Source organism: Phoca vitulina, unplaced genomic scaffold (assembly GCF_004348235.1).
Source record: "Phoca vitulina isolate PV1807 unplaced genomic scaffold, GSC_HSeal_1.0 scaffold85, whole genome shotgun sequence".
Classification (NCBI taxonomy): domain Eukaryota; kingdom Metazoa; phylum Chordata; class Mammalia; order Carnivora; family Phocidae; genus Phoca; species Phoca vitulina.
The window spans coordinates 152,727-175,095 of record NW_022589788.1 but is presented as its reverse complement, the minus strand read 5'-3'; the positions used below and the strand labels follow the sequence as shown (position 1 = coordinate 175,095).

General features: G+C 52.3%; 1 protein-coding gene and 1 pseudogene across 5 annotated transcripts in view; one reads left to right on the top strand and one right to left on the bottom strand.

Annotated features, from left to right (window-relative positions):
- The window catches only part of PCGF3 (polycomb group ring finger 3), a 53,097-nt gene that overhangs the window by 22,814 nt on the left and 7,914 nt on the right, over nucleotides 1–22,369 (bottom strand). The window contains exons 2-7 of one of the 5 annotated variants that reach the window (XM_032395479.1): nucleotides 13,503–13,543; nucleotides 12,830–13,173; nucleotides 12,292–12,391; nucleotides 8,530–8,647; nucleotides 7,272–7,368; nucleotides 3,948–4,003 (exon numbers count right to left, since the gene is read on the bottom strand). In XM_032395479.1, coding sequence (XP_032251370.1) covers nucleotides 3,948–4,003; nucleotides 7,272–7,368; nucleotides 8,530–8,638 — 262 coding nt within the window. In that variant the 5' untranslated portion in view covers nucleotides 8,639–8,647; nucleotides 12,292–12,391; nucleotides 12,830–13,173; nucleotides 13,503–13,543. The remainder of the gene's footprint in view (nucleotides 1–3,947; nucleotides 4,004–7,271; nucleotides 7,369–8,529; nucleotides 8,648–12,291; nucleotides 12,392–12,829; nucleotides 13,174–13,502; nucleotides 13,544–22,369) is intronic. The other 4 variants (XM_032395480.1, XM_032395482.1, XM_032395481.1 and 1 more) reach the window with 4 other exon arrangements.
- LOC116626367 lies at nucleotides 11,547–11,640 on the top strand (annotated as a pseudogene).

Sequence of the window (22,369 nt, the reverse complement as noted above, 5' to 3'; positions counted from 1 at the left end):
ATTACCAAACACTATCAAGTCTTTGGCAAAAGGTAACTTCTGAAGTCATTCAATGTTCAAGGTGCTTCTTTCCATTCTGAAAATTTCCTCTGCCCTTAGCTCCAAACTGCACACACACACACTTCATCACTACTGAGCCATTAAGGGCTGTGCGGGAGGGGAAGCCAGGACACTCAGCCCCCACCTCGGACAGGAACTCCGACGCCCAGGCCGGCAACATATGAAAGACCGGACGGAGTCTACCACGGACCCCACTGGCTCAGTGACACAGGAAAGATTCACCTCGACAGCGTGCCTGCTGATGAACATGACGTCCTCCAGACATCTTCCATTTTCACAGGCATGGTTCATTCGTCCAACTGAGCATCCTCCTGATCCACACGCATTCCTACCACCACTGGTTGTAACACGTCTTGGCAGATTCCACTTCAGTTGTACTGAATTAGAAGTTTCTCAACCCCTTGAAGATATTCCCGCCTGCAGTTGTTCCGTGCTGCTCGGAGAGATTTCTTCTCTAGTCACTCCAAGCTCACCAAACGAACAGCTGAGCAGACTGGAGACACCAAAGCCAAGGAAAACCACTCAAAACCACCTGCCTCGCTTTCTCAGTGACTCCTGATATTGCTTGCAGAAGCTCCCTCCCTGAGAGAAGCTCGTTCTCTGGGTGCATTACCTCCACTGCTGCGGTCAAGAAAGATTTAATTAACTTACCATCAGTAGACAGCTTTCCTTGTTTGCTAACACATGAACCAATCAGAAACTCACTTTGACTGCAGCCTTATCTTCATCTTTTATTTCTGTGAAGAAATCCTGCTGTGATGAGATATTCCATTTTAGACTTTCAGTTCTTCCCAAAGGTTGCTTTCCTGTGCATTGGGAGTCCTGTGCGTTCAGTCTGGTGATGAGAGCACTCACGAGGACAGCTCCGAAACAAAACCATCTACACTTCACTGTGGCTTCGAAGGGCAACAACTGGAGTCCATACTTTCCTTCTTACTTGTTTTGACATGACGGGTATGCACTGACAACAGAGTCTCACCAGGGCACACACAGCTCTCGAACAGCTGTTGAGCTGCAACTGCGTTTCTGAGATCGGCGTGGTGCGGCGGCGAGAGCGCCCCACCCAGTCTGCCGCCTTTCCTGCTCGGTGTTGTGACATGAAGACAAACAAGACGGGAAAGAGTAAGCACGCTGTATTCCAGCAACACTACTTACAGATGATGGAATTTCAATTAATGTAACTTTCACATCACAAATGTTATTCTTTTGACTCTTTCCTAACCATTTAAAAGTATTAAAAAACATTCTTGGCTCATGAGCCCTATAGACAGGCAGCAAGCCAGATCTGGCCTGCAGTTTGCCAACTCCCACTCCAGCCAGTGCGGAGAGGCAAGAGAAAGAAATAAAAATGCAGACCCCTTGGCCTAGAGATTCTACTTCCAGAATAAAGCCAAATATATTCACCCACACCCACAAAAGTATGCAAAAGCGTGTTCAGCGCACCCCCTCCCCTTCGGCTAAAGCCAAAGATGGGAACGTCCTAAGTATCCGTCAGGAAGGAGGCCAGGAGCAGAACGACCCACGCACCCCGTCAAGATGGGCAGAGCCCGACGTGCTGGGGAGCACCTCTGTGCCACGCTGGCGGGAGAACCAAGCTGCGGGTCATTCGATAAATTTTATAAAATGTGGCCTCTACAAAGGCAGATTTTTAAAAAATTACTTAAAAAGGAAACAACAGACAACTGAAAAGCGAAGCCTCCACCAAGAAGGCCTCGTCTACAGGGAAGAGAGAAGCGGCTGGCATGCGGACAGCGGCGGGAGCGGAGCCCGAGAAGGCGCCGCTCAGAGGGCCCGGACGGCAGCAGGTGCTGCCCCACACCAGGTGAAGCCGGCTTGCCGGAACGGGGCCTCCACCTGAGAAGTCAGGTTTGCAACCGCGGGCGCAACCAGCACAACGATGAACTGCAGACAGCCGGCGCCAAAGCCGCTGTGCTGTGAAGGGTTTCAAAGCTGTGATGTTCTTGTGATGAGCCACACGTGGCCAAGAGTCTGAGAAAAGGAGAAGCTGAACGTCTGGTCTGTGAGAAGAGACCCTGGCCCGAAGGGGAAATGGGGGCACACCCCCCGCAGAGCAACCTGCTTGGTCAGCAGGATCATCGTACTCGCACCATGTCCTTCCATTATAACCATGTCACAGGGCAACCCACCCACGGACGGCACCCGGACTCTGTGGGGACGGGGCAGGAAGTCAACAAGAGGAGCCCAGAACCCACCTGCCCGGAAGGCAGGGCCATTCCAGACTCCCAGGGTGGTGTCGGGGACCACCAACGGGAGCACCTGAGCTTCAGAAAGGACAAGGACTCCTAGGGACTGTGAACACACGCACGCGTGTCCATCCACCTGTGGCTGGAGGGGCCAGAAAGCCAACTCGGCACGCCGCGTACGGGAGACACAAGCACAGTTCTGCCCAGTGGGCTCAGGAACCCAGCAGCGATGCACGGCTCTGCGGACGTGCTCTACCCAGTACACGGGCCGGGCCGGGCCCCGGGAGAGCCAGATTTTACTGCTTCTAATGAATCACAGACAGACGCTCTGCTAGTGCAGGGCGGCGGGGGCAACCCGACGGACAGGCTGACTGCACCTGTTCAGATGCAATAACCACCAGAGGTGGGCTTTCCAGAAACAAGAGCCAGAATCCACTCAGGCCTGCAGATGCCACCAGTTCACAGGACCGGGGTGCCCTCAGCAAGTCCAGACTTGGAGACAGGAGAGGCCAGGAGGGGGCCAAGCAGTCAGCCCTGGGGCTGACCCAACCTGGATCCAGATTGAAATAAACTGAAACAAACTCGAAAAACGTGGTGTTCTCGAGGCAGTTAGAAATGTTGGCACTGATTGGGTATTTGATACCAAGGGATTACTATTATTTCCTTAGATTTATAAAGGTGCTGTGGTTACGTGTGTTAAGAATAACCTTATCTTCTGGGACAGGAAGATGGGCAGGGGCAGTGGATGAAACAGGATTCACTGTGAGCTGGAAAACTGTGGACTCTGGGTAATAAACACATGGGATTCTGTATGTGGTTCTGCCTGCTTTTGTGTTTAAAATACTCTATAATAATTTCTAAAGGTACTGGCATTTTATTTGGATGTATTCTTTGCCTTAGGACTAAAAAACTTTTGGCTATCAAAAGATGGTTGTCTCCATCTACATTTTACTCAGGAAACTTAAATTCTTCTTATATAAATGAACTTGTGAATGGTGAAAAAAGATGAACAACATTATTAAGTTACGTGAAAAGCCAGATGAATATCTTCTGATCTAACATAGTAAGCTGTATTTTAAATTATAACCGTCTTCTGAAACATTACAATGAGAAAACACAGCCCAGAGAAACTCCTAACATATTTTATCTTTGAAAGAAAGTGCACCTGAGTTTTGTCAGCAAGCACTACCATGTCACCCCACCCCCAGACCCTGAGACCAATGTCCCTCCCCATCGCCCCATCACCACCCCCACAAAGAGGGACAGCAACGGTCTCTGTGCTCAGAACTGGAGAAAAGTTTTAAAAAGAACGGCCATTTCCACTTTCAGGATATTTATACTATATAATATTTCTTTTTAATTCTCAGTGACATTTGACTTTAAATACAGTTAAACTTCATCGACACCCTGGCTACTGGTTGCGCGTCTGCGGAGGTATGATCAGGGACGCCGCCCCCACGAGGCTGCATGCTCAGCACGTTCCTCCCGAACGCAGGGGCGGCGAGACAGAGACAGTGGGCGAAGCCGGCCCCACAGTACTCGTGAGTTCAGCACAGCGACGAGACGGGTGGTGCTGCTGCCGCAGAGGGGGCCGCCTTCCAGGGCCAGGACCCCGCGAGGAAAGCCCCCCCCAGATGCCGTGCTGCAGACTCTGCGGTCCAAGAGAGACATTCTGACACTCACCTTCCTGAAGGCCTGGAACCAGTTTGTAAACAATGTCCTGCATGGTTCTGTCATGACTGGCAAAGAGAATACAACAGGTAAGGTTAGCCAAAAACCCAGGCACATTTTCCAATAACAAGAGCAAACTCCACAATCACAAATTTGAAATCTTGGTTGAATTCTGCTTCTAGTTTGCACTTAAAAAAATGTGCTAGCAAACGTTATATATGACCTGAATTAATGCACCATTTAATTCAGGTTCTGGAAGCTTAAGAACATTTCAAGTAGTGCTGGCACAAAGATCCTCTAGGTGATGAGTGCCCTCTGCCTGCTGAACGCAGTGCCAACCAGAGCTGTGGCCTGGAGTGGCCTGTGCAACCGCACACCGCCTCCCCCACCTCTTCCACAGGTGCTTCCCCGGGTCTCCACCAGACAGGAAGCTTTTCCTTAACGTTCTGAAAAATGTAGAGGAAAGGCCCTAAGATCAGGCCCTCTGGTGGTCTTTATGATCTACCTACGAAGGTTTTCTGAGAATGTTACATAAGCACAGTATTTGAAATATAATTCTTATTCCAGTTTGCTATTTTTAAACATAAATTATTAATACATTTAAGTAACTGTTTTCAAATCAATGTTAATTTTCAAACATCATCCATTAAAACGAAAACCTTAAGAAACCCAGATAGGTAACTTGTAACTAACTGACAAACAATTACGCCCCACAAAACCCACAGACATTTAGCCGAGAGAGCTAGTCCAGGACTGGGCACACAGCAGCTACTCACCAGGCTCACAGTTCTGCCACAAACAGTGGGGGACCAGGTCCTGCAGAGACCACCGCTCACCATTTCCAAGAACTCTGAAGTTCTACCAGACACTGGGCTGACGACTCAGCCTGTGGTGTGGCAGCCAGAAGCAGGGTTTCTCAACCCTTCTGACCACGATCCACACCAAGAAATACATCTCACGTCCCCACGCTCACATCACGTGTGTGTATGGGTGACAGACACACGCACATGGATAAGCACCATGAACCCCAGGTGGCCTGCAGCACGTGCGACTCCCATCTCCGACCCTACCCCGCCGGCTTCGTGGAAAGCTCACCTGATCCACAAGGAAAGCAGGCCGGACCGAATCCTGCCGCAGAGCTCGACCCTGGGTCCTCTGCATGAACATGCTAAGCCCTGCCTGCCTGGCCAAGGACCCACAGGGCAGAGTGGAGGGCTCAGGGGACTCTCCTTGGGGAGGGTTCCCGGAGGCAGGACAGAACAGCACAGGCACTTTTCCTGGTGTCGGCACATCCAGGCTCTTGGTGTGGCAGCCCCTTAAAACAGAGGCCACTCCTTTGCAGTGTTCACGTTTACACTCCATGCTGTAGGCTACACACCCTCTCTTAGCTCTTCTCTTGACCTGGCCCACACGGCCAGAGTCCTTGTCTTGAAGATGAAGCCTGGAAGGACAGAGCTGCCTCACGGATCTACCTGACCTTAGGAGCTCAGGCTCAGCACCCGCCTGCAGCCAGCACCTCACGGCATCATCCTACCTCCGAAGGCCCGAGCCACCGCCTGGGGCCCTGCTGCCCCGTCCTAAGTGCCCTCTCCCCACTCTGCCCCAGCCCAGAGCTGAGGGCCCTTCCTCTGGGGCATCCGCACGATCAGGGTGTAGCAGAATCGGAGCAGAAGGCTGGGCCAAGTGTGGAGGGCGAAGCTGTGTCAGGAACAAGGCTCCGAGCCAGCTGCAGAGCTGGCATCATGACGGGTAAAACACTGTAGTTCCAGGCAGAGCACAGAGGGCAAGGAGTAAGGCACAGGATTAGCGGGAGAGAGCCACCCTGGAGCCCAGAGCCCACAGCAGGCCTCAGGGCTGAACATCTTCCCCTAGCTCTGCACCTTGACCTCCCTGGCCTCCCTGCCTGGTCACCACATGGTCACTGCACAGAGAAGAGGCAGGGCCTGGCCAACGCACCTGGCCAGCTCCGCTCTACCGGCCCCCTCTGTGTGTTAGCAGGTTAGGCTATGTTTAGAACAGCAGGGTCCCAGACTGCTAAAGAGTTTCAGCTCTCCAGAAAGCCCTGCCTAACACAGAGCACAGGAGAGGGGCCGTGGCACTCTGAGAGGGAGGGCCAGAGTCTCCACAGCTTCCCACCGGCATGAAGCCCCACTACCTCCTGCCTTCTATAGCTCACATCAGGAAAGCCCCCCTGCTCTACAAAACTACACCCCCAAGACAGGAAACACGTGAATACACACTGCCAACAATTAGCGCCCAGAATATATAAAGCGTTTCTTAAAAGCAGAACAAACAAAGAACCCAATAGAAAATGACATGAGATGTGAACAGACACCTCCCAGAAGTCCAAATGGCCAGGTAACATTTGGGAAGAGGCCGGGGCTCACTGATAACCAGGGCAAGAGCACAAGATACCCTACAGAGCCACCACGTGGCAAGAATGCAGTCCATGGGCACCCACAGGACACACTGGTAAGGTCGTGCACTGCACAACAGCCCAGGAGAGCACGGCAAGGCACAAGAGCTCTACACCCCAACACTCTGCTCTGAGGGGCGGCAGAGAGACACCTGCATGGCAATGCCCAGAGCAGCACTGAGTGCCCGCCATGGACATCCCAATGTCCGCCGGCCACAGAACCCCACACTAACAGGCCGGGTCAAGGGCAAGGCACACAAACACACTGCTGGTCCCACTTGTAGTGAGCTGGACAAAGGGGACTAAGCTATGTTGTCTGGGGACGGTGGGCTGTTGGGCAGGGGCTTCTGGGCCTGGCGGTATCTACCTCTTGATCTGGGAGTGGTTTCTCGCTGCGCGGACATGTTTTTAAACTCTTTTGTGCCCACTAGATACTTCACACCCTTAGGAGTGGTTCAGAACAGATTTTCAGACCTACCTCTGCTGCTCCCATGTGGTGTGGGGAGTGCTTCGCTTCCTTTAGAACAGCCCCCCAAATCTGGAAGCCATTTAAAACTCTGCATAAAAGCCACAAGCCGACCCCCTGACGCCAGCAGGGCCACCAGCTGCAAGGAACAAGATGCAGGCCACATGCAAGGGGCCTAGGACCACTTGTTCCACAACAGAAAGGTGGACCCAGGGCTGCCACCGGCTTCAGAGTAAACGTCAGCCCATTTAGTGTAAAACCAGTGAAATCCACGTTGGTCCTGAGGTTCCTCAAATTATTCAATTTGAGCAAATACTCCTGAAAACTTGTGGGAACGGCCCCAGTGCTCACTGGTCTGACTTGGCTGGCAGGGAGGCCAGGTGTGCAGAGCAGGGCGGGTCCCTGACATGGAACGATGCCGGAAGCTGTGACCGGGGAGCCTGGAGGCACTTACCCAATGTACTGTAGCGGGTGACTCTGGTGGATCACAATCCTACACGTGGGGCAGGTGTTATTCTCTTCCAAATACTTGACCAGGCAACTCCGACAGACTGTTTGCAAAAGCACATGCATGTGAGAAAGTGAAACCAGAATGCAGATGCCGACACGTCCTCGGGCTCGGCACGCACTCCAGCCACAGTGCAGACCACCTCGCACATGGCTGCTTTGATGGGACACCTGCCTCTCAGGTCTCACCAACAATGGAGAAGTCTCAAGTGCTCAATCAGGCGCCTCACTCAGCAGGTCTGAGGTGTAGGGATAAGAGGGACGAGGAACCTAAGTGAGGACGAGGTGCCCAGAGGTCAAGAGCTGAGATATCACTAGAATGCACTTCAGGGTCTCGTCCGAATATTCTCACCACAGGGGCTAACAGTTACAATTTTCATCTTTGTCTAAAAAAATCACAAGATTTTCTGTGTATAACAGAATTCGAGAAAATTCAATGAGAATAACAATTTAAAGCTATGATTATCTTTAAAATAAAAGTTCCATCAAAATTGGCAAATATTTTATTTTCTAAGGCAGAATATACAGGATCAAAAGTCATCTGCATTCCAGGCATTACTTTTATTGCAAAGACCCTGTCCCCACAGAGGGCTCCTGCCTGGCATCCTCAGCCACCATCCCAGTGGCTAGCTTCAGGTGATCAGCACCTGCCACCTGTTCACTCAAGATGGGGCTTAAATCACCCCAAGTTCAGCACAAGCTGAGTCTTCTAAACATCAAAACACAGGCTCATTAGCCTTGAGGAGCCAAACCACATTTCCCTGTTTAAAAAGTTTAAGGAATTCATTTGGAAATTTTAAAAATAAGCATTTCTGTCCACTAGAAATGAGTATTTTGTCATAACGCAGTTATACTGGTTTTGCGGTTACACAGAAATAACTAAATTTTTCCTGTATTGAGCTTTCTTAAATGATATCGCTACTCAAATTACCCATAATATTTTTAATTTGAAATAATTTTTCTGATTTAAGATCTTCTTTAGTCCTGCTTCTGTGTCTTACTTTGTGCTTGAGCTAAAAGCTTTTGGTGAGAAAAAAAAGAGAAAGAAATAAAAGAAAAAAGAAAGCCCAAGGATCAAGAAACCACAAGGCTCGAAGCTGTCACAGGCCACGTTCTAGGACATTCCGCCATGCACATATGCAGACACTCAGTCACATTTCTCCCATGGCTGTCAGACACCATGTTCTAGAATATTCCCCACATACACGTGTGCAGACACTCGGTCACCGTGGTCGCGTCGATGAGATATCCGCTGCATAGGCGGCAGGTGATGTGGGCATTTATGTCCCAGAGTTTAATCTTTCTGGTCAACATCTTTGGCTTCTGCAAGAAAAAACCACTTATTAAGTAATATCTGAAATACCCCCATGTGTTTTTTTTTTTTTAAGATTTACTTATTTTTAGAGAGAGAGGGAGAGAGATAGCATGAAGAGGGGGAGGGGCAGAGGGAGAGCGAAAATCTTCGGCAGACTCCCTGCTGAGCAAGGAGCCCGATGCAGGGCTCCATCTCACGACCCTGAGATCACGACCTGAGCCGAAACCAGGAGTCGGCTGCCCAACCGACCGCACACCCAGGCGCCCCTGAAATACTCCCGTGTGTTCCATCAAAGGTCCAGGCGCAACATAAATCAAGCTACAGCACATCCCCCTAGAAGGGCTCAGCTACCCACCAGGGCCAGGTCCAAGCTGCAAAGACCCTGGGGCCCGACGTCCATCTGTAGAACGGAGTGCTGTAGGTCTTCTCACAGAGGACCATGACTGTCCTGCCAGACACCGACGGGCGGCACCCCGCAAATGCACTACCGCTTCTCCTTAACCACCCATGACACTGCCCCCTCCGGGCCCCCCCGAACCTCTCCTGCTCAGGACTGAGCTGAAGCCAGCTGGTGAGGTGGGTGGGTGAGTCAGGAGATCCGTGCAACTGCAGGAAGAGAGGCCGCGGGAGCAGGCGGGCGGGGCTGGGTCTGGGACAGGAGGCTGTGGGGTCCCTGCCAGAGCTTCAGGCTCCTCTGTAAAGCTAGGGGACAAATGACCCTGAGGGACGCTAGTGAGGGCAACGCTGGCCCAACCTGAACGAGAAGCAAAGTCCCCCAGTGAGGCCTCATTGTGGACACACGGGAACAGCTGATAAGCACATGCAAAGGTGCTCAACCCACAGATACATCCACACACGCAGGTCACACCACATGTCATTCCTCAGATATTCCAGTCGACGTTCGGTCCTGACAAGTCCCAGGGAAGCGGACAGTCAAAGGGGCTGCCAGCCAGATGTACCCGAATAGAATAGGAGCTGTTCCATTTCTAGAGATTTATCTTAATAACGGGACAAGTTCAAAAGATGTTTGCTGCAATTGTTTAAAATGGCAAATCATAGAAAACTGCCACCGAGGACTGGCTAAGAAAGCAATTTCATTTAGCCAGCAGGGGCGCCAGACCCTCCTCCCCTTCTCTCTGCCCTGTCCAGGGGAAATCCAACCAGCCCCCCAGGACCTCACCCTTCCTGGGCCTCAGTAGCCTCTTGGCCCAGCACAGCCCAGTCCCAGAACTGGGGGTTCCCAAGGCCACCTGCCGATCCCCCTCACTATCCCACAGGACATCATCAAAGTCCAAACATCTGTGCACTGAAGTGCTGACATGTTGTCTCTGTCTCGGGGGTGGGGGGTGCGCCCCTTCCTGCTCGGCCCCCACTGTACCGGTCTCTCCCTAGACCACAGGCTCTATGAAGGCTGGCTTTGTTACTGCATCTCCTGAGCTGTGCCAGGAGTTACAGCAGCTCTTGGGGATGGCCACATCCTACCCCAAAACCTGTACGTCACCTCACACGGGAGACGGTCCCAGATGACCCCATAGACCCCATGTCATCACAGGGCCCTTAAAAGGGGAGTTGGGAGGGTCAGAGTCAGAGAGACCGGGAGACATGACGCTGCTGGCTTGAAGGTGGGCCACGGGCCAAGGGTGCGGGTGCCCCAGAAGCTGGAAAAGACAAAGAATGATTCTCCCCTGGAGCCAGAAGGAGCCAGCCCTGGGGGCACCTTGACTTCTGACTTCGCACTGTCAGATGACACATTCGTGCTGCCGGTCCTTTGTTACAGCAGTAGTAGGAAACCAACCCGAAATGCTGCTCCAATGAATACTTACAGACTGAATGTCCCCAAAGTAAGCATTCCTAACAGAATTCTGCACAAAGACCAGAAACAGGCCTGTCAGAGTCGAGGGCGTCACTGAGGGCGGCTGGCCGCACAGTGCGTATGGTTCCCAGGCTACTGGGCAAGGGCAGTCGCTGCTTAATGCTGTTTCAGAGAAAGGGGAAAGAAAGCAAACCACCTGGGGGACTTGCGACCCACGTGCATCCGCGTGAGGTCCGAGGGCAGTGCTGGCTATCCCTGCCAGGGCGCAGTGCAGCCCGGGGAGGGCCTGGCCGGAGCTTTGTGGGTGGTGAGGAGGCAGAGGGCCTGGAGGGAGCAGCAGTCTGGAGGTGAACTGTCAGAATCAACAAACTATCAGAGTGAGTGGAGGCCATCGGCAGGCCTTCCGGGCTAGCGTCGCTCACGGAATGGCGTGTGTCTACACTGCAGTCCCGCTCCAGGATTTGCGTGGAATGCGAGACAAAAGCAGACCCTTCTGGCTGTTCACCCACACCTCTCCTCCCTTCAACGTCAGGCCACAGCAGACACGTGGTCCCCACTGGACAGGGCCCTTCCCACCTCCCCTGCAGCCAGGCGTGTCTGTGGGTCGGGGCTCGCTGACGTTACTAGGAATCCAGTAAAGATGAAATGGGGCTTGGTGGACCATTCTCAGAGGGGTTCCTGTGGGCCAACCAGCCTCATCTGGTGAAGATGGACCCGCTCTGAGCCGACGTGGGTTTGCATTCTGTTCTTGGCAAGTGTGCACTGAGGCCCAGCCAGGTGGCTGGCCTTCGGGGAGCCCAGCAGCACCTCGTGCAGCAGGACATAAAAGGACAGAAGGGAGACCCTGGAGTCATCCCAAGCAAAGCAGAGCAGAAAACGGGCCTGCCGACACGGAAACCTCACGTGAGGCCCCACGCTGGCCCCAACTGAGTACTGTTCTCACGTCCTCCACCTTCTATTGAGCAGCTGTTTATATGCCAGCCACTAAGGACATGAGGACATGCAAATATTCCTACCACACAGTAATATGCTCAGCAACAAAATATCTTCCCAACCACCAAGTAACTGAGTTGCCAAACTACAGACAAAACAGGGCTCGCTTTGGCCACACATATACTAAAATTAGAATGATACAGAGAAGATTAGCTCAAGGATGACACACAAATTTGTGAAGCCAAAACAAAGTCCCAGGTCACCCTGGCACAGACGGGGCCGTTGGCCCCTTTAAGGGACAAGGGTCAGTGTGAGCTCATGCTTAGTGAGCAGGTGGGTAAATAGATGAAGACGTGTGTGTGCATGTGAGTGCGGACTCCCACACCTACTTCCCAGCTCTGTCCGTTGGGAGGGCCTGGGAGTAATGGCTCCTTGGCGGCCTAGGTCCCAGTGTGGACACACCACTGTCCGCCATGAGGCTCATGGGTGCAGGCACACGGCTCCCATAAGGCTGGGCTAGGAATGTAACAGAACTGAGGCAGAGGATCTGGCCCCAGCTCCAAGGGCTCCACTGGCCACACTGGGGACAACTGGAGCTTCAAGATAAGGAGTGACTATCATCAGGAGAACAGAATGAATCAGACTACAATCAACAGAATAACACAGAAGTTCACGCATCCACACTGAGACAGACAAATAAGTAAGGGACGTGAAGGTGAGCCGATCCTGTGGAAGCAGGAGCCACCAGCCACCACGGACCAAGGTGACAGTTTCCTCAGGAACCACCAATGGAGGCTTTGTTGAGAGAAGATTCAAAAAGTCTCCAAGACCCCCCAACCAAACACTTCTCGGGCACAGAGTGAGAGCGGGGCGTCCAGGTAGAAACACTGTGTAGACATCACTTACTGAGTGAGGTGACACCCAGGTGGGCACCAGACGGCTGACAGACAGCTGTGCCTCCTGGAATCATGCCACGAAGGACACAGCACCCCTCTCGAGACCCCTGCTAATAGAGCACACACGAGTCTCACCTACAGGAAACCCCAAAGGAGGTGACCCCGAGGGAGGCAGGTCGCAAGAGACAAGGGAAGACGGAGGGGGCAGGCCGCCTGAGCGCAGCGCCCGGCTGAGGGGATGGCCCTGACAGCCTGGAAAGGGACCCTCTACCTGCTGACCCCCCACATCAGGAGACAAGAGTGGCCCTGAGAGTCCCCCTGGCCCAGACTGCTGGCTCTGCCCAAGCTGGGCCCCAAGGCCAGCCACCCTCCTGTCCTCAGGCCTATGAGGAGCTGCACTCAAGAGGGGAAATGTCCACTGTCACCATCATGCAGACATCCCGCCCCTGGGCCTCCCACGCCTGGTGGCCCCTGTGCAGCCCTGGACACTGGACAGCAGTGGGCATGAGCCAGGGGAGGAGAGTGTACCCTCTGCACGCCGCACCTACCAGCAGAGCCCCAGATGCCGCGCCCGGTGCGTCTCAGAGCCTCTCGCAGGGGCAGGGAGGCAGACCCCACGACGTCAGGAGAGGTCAGCAGTGCACGGGAACGGTGGGCTTTTCACAGCTGTCCATCCCTCCCCACGCGACAACGCAGGCTGCTGAAGGGCCGGCCTGGAGGCCGGGCGAGACTGCCTCACCTCTTCTAGATGTCTTCGGTCCCCTCCTCCTGCCTGTGCATCGGGCGCTCAGGCTGCGGCTCTGACGCTGTCAGTCTTCGCCTGCGGCTTCACTCTGCCCTGCGGGTCTTCACGTCTGCGCCTCCCTGCTGTCCCTTGATCTCTGTCCATTTTCTGGCACAGAAACAGCCCCTGTTATTTCCCGTCAGCTCATTCACGGAGGATGCACACGGTCCCGTAATGAAGCTGTCTAGAGTTCTTAGGTGAGTCCCATGTAGTAAACAATACAACACGGTCAACCGCAGGTATTAGTTAAGAGGAAATCTGGAGACGTGGGAGTGGCTGTACCCTAATCTCCCCTAGAGCTGTCGGACATTACGTTTTAAAGGAGTTGCAAGGAAACGACTTCCGTGGCGACAGTGTACTCAGTAAAATCCAGGGTACATTTAAGCAATTCACATGCACTGAAAGAAGAGAAAAATCAAAGTTCAAACTGCATTTACCTGTACATGGCAGCCTGGAACCCTCTGCTACATTTTGAGGCCTGTGGAGACACACAACACAGGGGCATCACCCACACACGCTGTCCACACGGAGCCCATGTCCCCCGCCACACCAGCAGCCTTGGCTTTGCCCATGTACTTGTTTAAAACAACCAAGAGGAAAACAGGAATTAATGACACTAGTGAAGAAGCAGAACCGACCGCAGAGACGTGGACAGATCTCGGGGGCAGTCCTGAGCCTCCGCACCCCGCACCTGCCCGCAAGCGCCAGTGTCACCAAGGCCCAAGGGCTGCTGGGCTGGGAGGCCCTATGGGAGGTGTGGCGGCAGGGGGCTCCATCACAGCTCCAGAGGAGGGGGCAAATCTCAGGGGTGACCCGATGGGAGGCTGGGACCTCGGGGAGGGACAGGGAATAGTAGTATTTAATTGCTGTGATTTCTGTGTTTTTTGCACCCTCACATCCCTCCTCACATCCTGTAAGGTGAGCACACAGGCTCCAAGCTGGGTTCCAGGCCACGGCAGGGGTCACGGAGTTCTGGGGGGAGACGGGCACAGACACCAACCAGCACAGGGCTAGGGTCGGGGCCCAGGGAGGGCCGTGTGAGGGGCCTCACTGACTGGAGCCTGGTGAACACAGCTGAGGGGAGAGGGTGATTGTGAGGCCTCCGGGAAGACCTGGGCTCCCACTCTGGGTGACAGGGAGCCAACAGGTTGCTCTCAAAGCTCCAGGGGGGTGGGGGTGGTCTGCACCCCAGCCTGTAGGCCCCGGGGTGGTCAGGCTGGTGGCCACGGTGCCATGTGGGGGCTCAGTCTGAGACTCCTCCAGAACCTCCATGGTCCTTTCCCTCCTGCCTGCCCACACTCTCCCTCCTCTGTGGGAAGCCCTGAGGTCTCCCCACCCTCCAGGTGGGAAGGTGGACAGGCAGGGCTGCAGGTGCTGTCCCTGCTCCCTTCTGAAGCAGGGACACACCTGAGAAAGCACCAGGGCCCTGGTGGTTTTACAATAGTGGTTAAATACAACCTTGGAACGGTGGGTCTAGTAATACTTAAATCATGTTCACGTTATATCCAGTTTATGTTATTTTTACTCTTCAAGCTTTCCACACTGCATTATTAATTAATCTTTGAAGCTCAATTAACTTCTACAGAAAAAGGAAGAGAGGGAGGGAGGGAAGGAGGAAGAGAGTTACTTGGCTGGTTAGGAAGACCACCAGGTGTGTCTAAGGCACTGACAGGAGGAGCAAGACGAGGAAACACGGGACCTAGTTCTAGACCAGGGCTGGCCAGGATGCTCTGGGCTGATGGGACTCCAGGAATCCCCTCTGCCCAACAGGGTGGCTGGTGAGCCCTTGAGATCTGGCTACTGTGAATGAGGAACCTTTCAGTGTACTGAATTTTATTTAAGTTGTATTGTGGCTAGAACACTAAACCTCAGTGAACAAAAAAGACACAAAAAAAGGCTCCCTAGAGCCTACATCCTACTGGAGAAAGACAGACAATAAATAATAAATGCAACACACGGGTAAATTACTTAGTATGTTAAAAGGTGATAAATGCTATCAACAGGAGCAGAGAAGGGGAGTCAGGGCACTGGTGGGGGGGAAGGGGGTCAATGAGTCTCTCTTTGAGAAAGTTACATTCGAGCAATAATAGAACTATGCTATTGGTATGAATTATGAAGAACTTTATGCTGACAAAGTTGAAAATTTATATGAAATTGATAAATTCCGCGCTGTGAATTGTACAAGACTGTTGAATCACAGATCTGTACCTCTGAAACAAATAATGCAATATATGTTAAGAAAAAAAAAAAAAGAAGAAGAAGAAGATTGCAGGAGGGGAAGAATGAAGGGGGGGAAATCGGAGGGGGAGACGAACCATGAGAGACGATGGACTCTGAGAAACAAACTGAGGGTTCTAGAGGGGAGGGGGGAGGGAGGATGGGTTAGCCTGGTGATGGGTATTAAAGAGGGCACGTTCTGCATGGAGCACTGGGTGTTATGCACCAACAATGAATCGTGGAACACTACACCTAAAACTAATGATATAATGTGTGGTGATTAACATAACAATAAAAAATTTAAAAAAAATGGATAAATTCCCAGAAAAATAACTCACCACAATTGAGGCAAGCAGAAAAAACCCAGAAGTTCTGTAACTATTAAGGAAGTGGACTCAGTCGTCAGGAACACCCCAGGCCTACCATCTCAAGGGCGGTTCTACCAAGTGTTCAAGGAACCCAAACAAACCTCCTCAAACAAATCCACTCAGACAATCAAAAAGACGGTATTTCCCAACTCATTTTATGGAGGTAACATACACACACATCAGATCAGAACTGAAGGAAAATCACAGACTGAACTCACTGGTGGCCATCAGTGTCAAAATTGCAAGCACACGGAGTCACCTGATCCAGGAGTGTCTGAGCAGCAGGGTCATGCTTGACAAACTAGCTTTATCCCTACTATACAAGGGGGCTTACTATGAGGGAAAAAAGTAATTTGACAAAAGACAAAAGGAGAAAAATGAGAAGATCTTCCCAAAGATGCACAGAAATCATTTGATAAAATTCATTATCCATTCATTATCCATTTAAAAAACTCTTAGCAAATTTAGAAGCTAATAAAAGTTCTCTGTTTAAAAGAAACACAGGGGCGCCTGGGTGGCTCCGTCAGTTAAGTGTCTGACTCTTGATATCGGCTCAGGTCATGATCTCAGTGTCGTGAGATCGGGCCCCGTGCCGGGCTCCACGCTGGGCATGGAGCCTGCTTAAGATTCTCTCTCCCTCTGCCTCTGCCCTTCCCCCACCCTAAAAATAAATAAATAAATAAGACACAAACACAAATATGCACTCAAAGGTTTATGCCTGAATGTTCAAGGCAGCTTTCTTCATAATAGTCCCACATAATAGTCCCACAATGGAAAGAGCCACAGTGCCCGTCAACGGGTGGTGGGGAACAGAAAGTGGTCCATCCACTCAGCGGATACTGCTCAGCAACCAAAATGAACAAAGGACAGAACTCTGTGCTGCAGGAAAGAAGCCAGACACAAGGACCTCACAGTGCATGTCCCACCGGACACACAGTTCTAGAAAAGGCAGATCTGGGTGCCTGTGGGCCGGCCAGTGGCGGGGACTGGTGGCTGGAAGTCTGAGGAGATGGCAGGGTTCTGGGTCAGGACTGGGGTGTGGGACAGATGCACCAAAAGACACCAACCACACCAGAAAGCTGCGGTGAGCTTTAGCGTGGGTAGACTGTACCTCTGTTAAAAGTGCATTTTAAAATTTAAAAAAACTACAACAAACATCATTCCTGGTGGTGAAATTAGAAAAACAAAACAAAAACAAACTCCTGTTTTATACCAGGCGTCTCCCCCACCCTCATCCCCAAATAATCAATTCCAGGTGGATGAAGACCAAATGTGAAAATACAATTTTAAACCTTTGGAAGATACTAGGGAGAACATCTTCCTGACCTCAGGTGAGGAAAAGATAACAAAACAGAATCAAAAAGCACTAACCACAAAGGGAATGACTAATAAAATCAACTTCGTTAAAAATAAGTGCATCAGATAATCAAAGAACCCAAGAGTGGAAACAGCCACAGCAGCAGAGAACACCCCACACCTGAGACTACAGTCCAGACAAGGCTCCACAAGGCTGCTCCGTAAACTAAGCTTGAGCGGGACCCACCTGTGTCCTGTCAGTCCCTGCTTTGGGATGGAGGAGTTTCACTTCACAAAAGAGAAAATCCAAATAAGCATATTTTTAAACATTCAGCTTCATAACCGGAAATGCAAGCTAAAATCCCCACGAGGGTCTGCTATAGGTCCACCACGCTGGTGAACACCTTCTCCCTTGCGCCTGCTAGCCCCCAACTCCGTGAGACTGCTCTCAAGACCCCAGTGACAAGGACATTACCAAGATAACCCACCTCCCAGACCCCTGGTCACCCTCCACATCTGACTCCTGAATCTCTTCCACGTGGCTCCCTGCCGTGGTTCACGCAGGCTGGTTCTATCACGCACTCTGCACAGGTGCCGAGCCTTCCAGAAGGGCATGGGTGGCGTGTCTCTCCACCACAACTTTCAGGCCACCCCAGGCCCACAGGCAGTCATCCTGGGTGAAGAGGCCCAGCCTCCCCGTCCACTCACCGTGGGCCACCCCTCCAATCAGCCTCCACCACCAACAGCTGTTCACCGGCGCCTCTACCCGGGCCCCTCCGCTGCGCACCACACACCGCACACCGCGCACCCACTGCACCGTCTGGGTCACGCCCCCCCAACTCCCGCGAGTGCCCTTCAGTGGATGCTTCCCCACCCCTCCATCACCGCGTTGCACCTCCATCACCGTGACTGTCCTTTAGGTAAATACACCAGGTTTGTTTTGCAGGGTGGAAGTAATATGCACCTTTATTCAACATGATTTGGAAAGTAAAGAATAACACTAAGGAAAAAACCCTACAATCCTAGTCGCCCCGAACTAACTGCTGTCCTTAACGTAATGGTGGGTTTCCCTCTGTGGGTATATCCTCAAATACTTTGAACATACACACATATCCTAATTTTTACTAGAAAGCCATCCTCAGACTACATATGATGCAATGCAATAGGGCTTTTATAAGGCATAAACTACGCCGGTGTCTCTGCACGTCAGGCTCCTGGGTCACAGCTGCAGCTGTGCACCTGGACCCAGAGATGCAGCGCTTGAGGGCAGCCCCACGACCAGTGGGCCCCTCCTGGGAGCACCCTCCTCAGGGCCAGAGCCAACCTCCCTCCCCTCAGTTCCAGGGCCAGCCTGGACCCTCCTCAGGCCCGCCTGCCCGGGGACCCCCCAGGAGAACCTGCACCCGCCTCCTCACGCAAATCCACACCCAGGGGTTGTGCTTCTTCCCGTTAACCAATTCCTACAAGAACCTTCAAGTTTTCCACTTACTTTTTAATTAGTTTTGCTAAGTGGTATGTTTCTAGGAAAATCTTCATCAAAATCACCAGCACAGAGTTGATCATAATACCCCATAACCTTTATCAAACAGCTTTACTGAGAAATATTTGTCAAAACATAAACTGCACGTATTTTAAAGAGACAACTCAGTTTTGACATTCGCCTGGGAAAGGACCACCATAGTGGAGATACGGCCCCTCTCCCCAGAGACCCCCGATCCACCCGGTAACTGCACTGGGGTGGCGTGTTCTGGGTGCTGTATTTGCGGCTCCTCTCACTCATCCTGTTTTGAGGCTCACTCATGTTGGGGCACCAACAGCTCATTCTCGTTCTGAGCAGCGTCCACTGCAATGTTGTTGGCCCGCTCACCAGTCGATGGATATCTGGGCTGTTTCGTGTGGGGCTGTTAGGAACTCATGGCCACATCTTCGTGTGGACAGATGCTCTGGAGTAAATGCCGACCAGCAGACCACATGTGGCTGCTTGACAACTTTTTAAGAAACTGTCAACCTGCTCTCCCCCCCCATCCCCGCCATGTCCAAGCACCAGCTGCCCTGTGGGGGGCATGCTTTCCTCTCCTCCCTCCCGACACCACCCTCACCCCAGTCCTGTTCCTTCTGCCCTGAACACCATGCCCTCTGTCAGCCTTCTGTGCCCACGGCCATCCCCTGGACACACCATGGCTCCCATCTGGATGGCAGATGCACCCAGGACAGGCCTCCCTATGTCCACTCTCACCACTAATTCAATCTCGTGGACAAGTCTGAGCAACACGTAGAAAAGCAAATCAGACATGTCCTTCCCGCATGAAACCCTTGAAAGGATCCAGACTCCTGATGAGCCATGCCCTCCTGCCATGCTCCAGCCCCATCAGCCCTATCCACGTCAGGGCTCCATCCATGATCAGTGTCTGTCCACGTCAGGGCGCATCCATGCTAGCTCCGTGCCCCTTCGCCTCGCCTACCTCTGAGCTGTCTGTGCACCCTTCCCCACCAGCCTGGCCCTCCATCCTCAGGGCAGCAGGCTGGCTCCCTGAGCCCCCTGGTCAGGCTACCACAGCCCCAGGTCTAACGCCGGCCCCTGTCCCGTCCCTCACACTGTCAGCATCTTCAGGGTGCGGTGCCCAGCCTGCTCCCCCATGGCACTGTGAACCCCCACAGGAGGGCTGAGGCTGCATCCTCACCGCTGGCCATCATGTCTAACTGAGCACTCACCCCTGAGCTGCCCAATCAACCAGAGAGATTTCTGTCTTCACCCAAGTACTCGAGAAGACCCATTCCTATTTCCACATGAAAATCACCAAACTGCTGAACTCTGCTCCATGCCCAATGCCCTGTCCTCCCAAACCAGTCTGCTATGATCTTGGATCCGCACCTGCTGCTCCATCTGATGGGCCTCTCTCTCTCCCCCCAACCGCAGGACCCGTGTCGGCACGCGGCAGGTGCTTAAGAAAGAACCCTACTTTTTGTTGTCTGTTCCACTGTAACCTCTCCTCTACGGCCTACCTGACCCCATGACCCTGCCTCCCAGAGCCCCGGCTCCTCACTAGTCTCCCCGTGGCACCCACTGACCCCGTTCCCTGTGTGGTCCTGCTCCCCCGTGGGGCCTGGCACACGGCAGGGCTCAATAGGTAGTTGTCAGGCTCGCGCACTCTATGACAGCCACACTAGGTCCTCAGGCAAGGCCTGGAAGAAAGGACGGCTCTGCCAGGGCTCCGCATGCAGGCCAAACACCCAGAATTCATCGCCATCTCAAGATGAACAGAAGCATATCATGAATGTTCCTTGCTCGGACACTGAAATCAGGTCAAGATGACGAGAAAAAGGGAAACTTTAAATGTATTTCTATGTGGCTACAAACTGCCACAAAAGCTTTTTTAAAAAAATAATGAGATAACATAAAAAGTGCTTTGAATTTAGACTCTCAAAAGGACAGTGAAGTCCCTGCTCCACCTTCTCCCCTAACTTGGACCTGACGCCCCCCCCCCCCCCCAGCCCATGGGCCCAGCTGCACCCCTGCTGCCCCCACGCCCACCCCCAGGTCACCATAGTCTCAGCCCTGCAGAAAGCTGCGAAGGGCTACCTCCCCAGGCCTTGTCCTCGCCTCCCCACTCAGGGACGCCACGGGCCACCACCCACAGCTATTCTCCCTGCATCCCTGGGTGTTCTGAGGAGCACGCAGTAGGATGCCTAACGTGCTAAATGAGTGACTACAACTCACTGATATGGCAGACTGATGCCCATGTCCATTGCTGCGTTTACTCCCAATTTTTACTTCTTAAATTAAGGGTTTATATACATCTGGGTGTAACTTAGTGACCTGAGGTACAGTCTCCAGGGCGGGCTCCCAGCACATGTCCTGAGCAGCACTGAGGCCCACCCACATCAGAGACGTCCACCTTCATCAGACTGAAAGGCTCCCAGGCACCCGTCCCTGCGGCCCAGCCCCCTCACTTCCTGTCACGTCCCACTGGCCTCCCACCTCCACGTTTATGCAGCTCAGTACCCCCGACCCCAAATTCAGACCTCAACTACCTGTGCTCCACTTGGAAGGCCGGCATCGCCAAGTGTAATCTGGATTTCCCGCCAACACCGGCTCACCCCACCTGCGGCTTCTCGCTCACCTCCCACCCACGTACAAGAGATGGGGGCAGCCATGGCCCTCACACCTACCCCACTTGACTGTGCTGTTCAGGCGCACCGGGCTAACCACACCCCGACACAGCTCCCGGGAATCCCATGAAAACACGAGTCTGAGCAGGTGGCTCCGTGGCATGAATCTCTCCAAAGGCTCAGGGAAAGCCAAAGCCTTCCAGTGGCCACTGAGGCCCCAAGCCAGCTCTCTCACTTCACTCTGGCCGTGGTGGACTCCCTGCTAGTTCTAGAACATTCTAGGTGTTCTCCCACCTCGTGGCCCTTGCACCTACTAAAGCTGGAACATTCTCTCTCATGCGGATACCTGGGACCTACCTCACCCCCATCAAGCCTTTCCTCAAATGTCATCTCCCCAGCAACACCTTTAGGGACCATCTTGTGGACAATTACATGCCCTGTGTACACTCATGCGCACACACCACAGATCTAAGATATTACCCTTGAATTTATAATTTACCTATTTATTTTGTTACTACCCATCTCCCTATACTACAAGGCCAGCCATGTATACTTCCAATACTGGAAGTATTAAAAATTCACTAAAAGGGTTATATGATAAAGTTAAGAAAATCTTCTCAAAGAGTAGATAAAGATAGGAAATAGAAAAGATCCAACATCCAAACAACAGGTGTTTTAGAAAAAACAGAAAACTGAGATAAGGAGCTTTCAAATATACTTTAATATTTTATTTCTTAAGCTGGGTAATGAGTACACAGGTGTTCATTATTATCTTTCTCTATGCTCATTTGTAGGCAATATTTCATGATTTGGAAAAAATTATTCAAGTATTTCCCCAGCTGGAAGAACCATCAGGCCACAAAGGCCTGAGTGCCTGGCACAGTGAGTGAAAATGCACATGTCTAACCAAGTCCTGGAATCTGAAGACATCAAGGGTACAAGAAAGGGTCCTACAGGTTCTGGGAGGAAAGGAGTTCACAATGGAGTGGGAATCAGATAGCACCGGACTTTTCACCAGCAACAGTGAATCCTACCTGTAAAAGAAGCAATTCTTTCAAAGTTCTGAGGAAAAGAGACTTTAATGTGGAATTCTACACCAGCCAAACTATTAGCCAAGTATGGATGGAAGCCATGGCGTTTTCAGACGTCTCAGGGAAGGTGCTCAAATACTCGTCCAAGGCATGCCTATGGAGACAACAAGTGTGCTCACAAGTTATCACAGGCCTTGTGCTCAGGGAGCTCCAGTTCCAGCTGGTGACGAGACATGACAAACCCATCAGCAAAGAGTGATGAGCACCGTGAAGAGAGTAGAT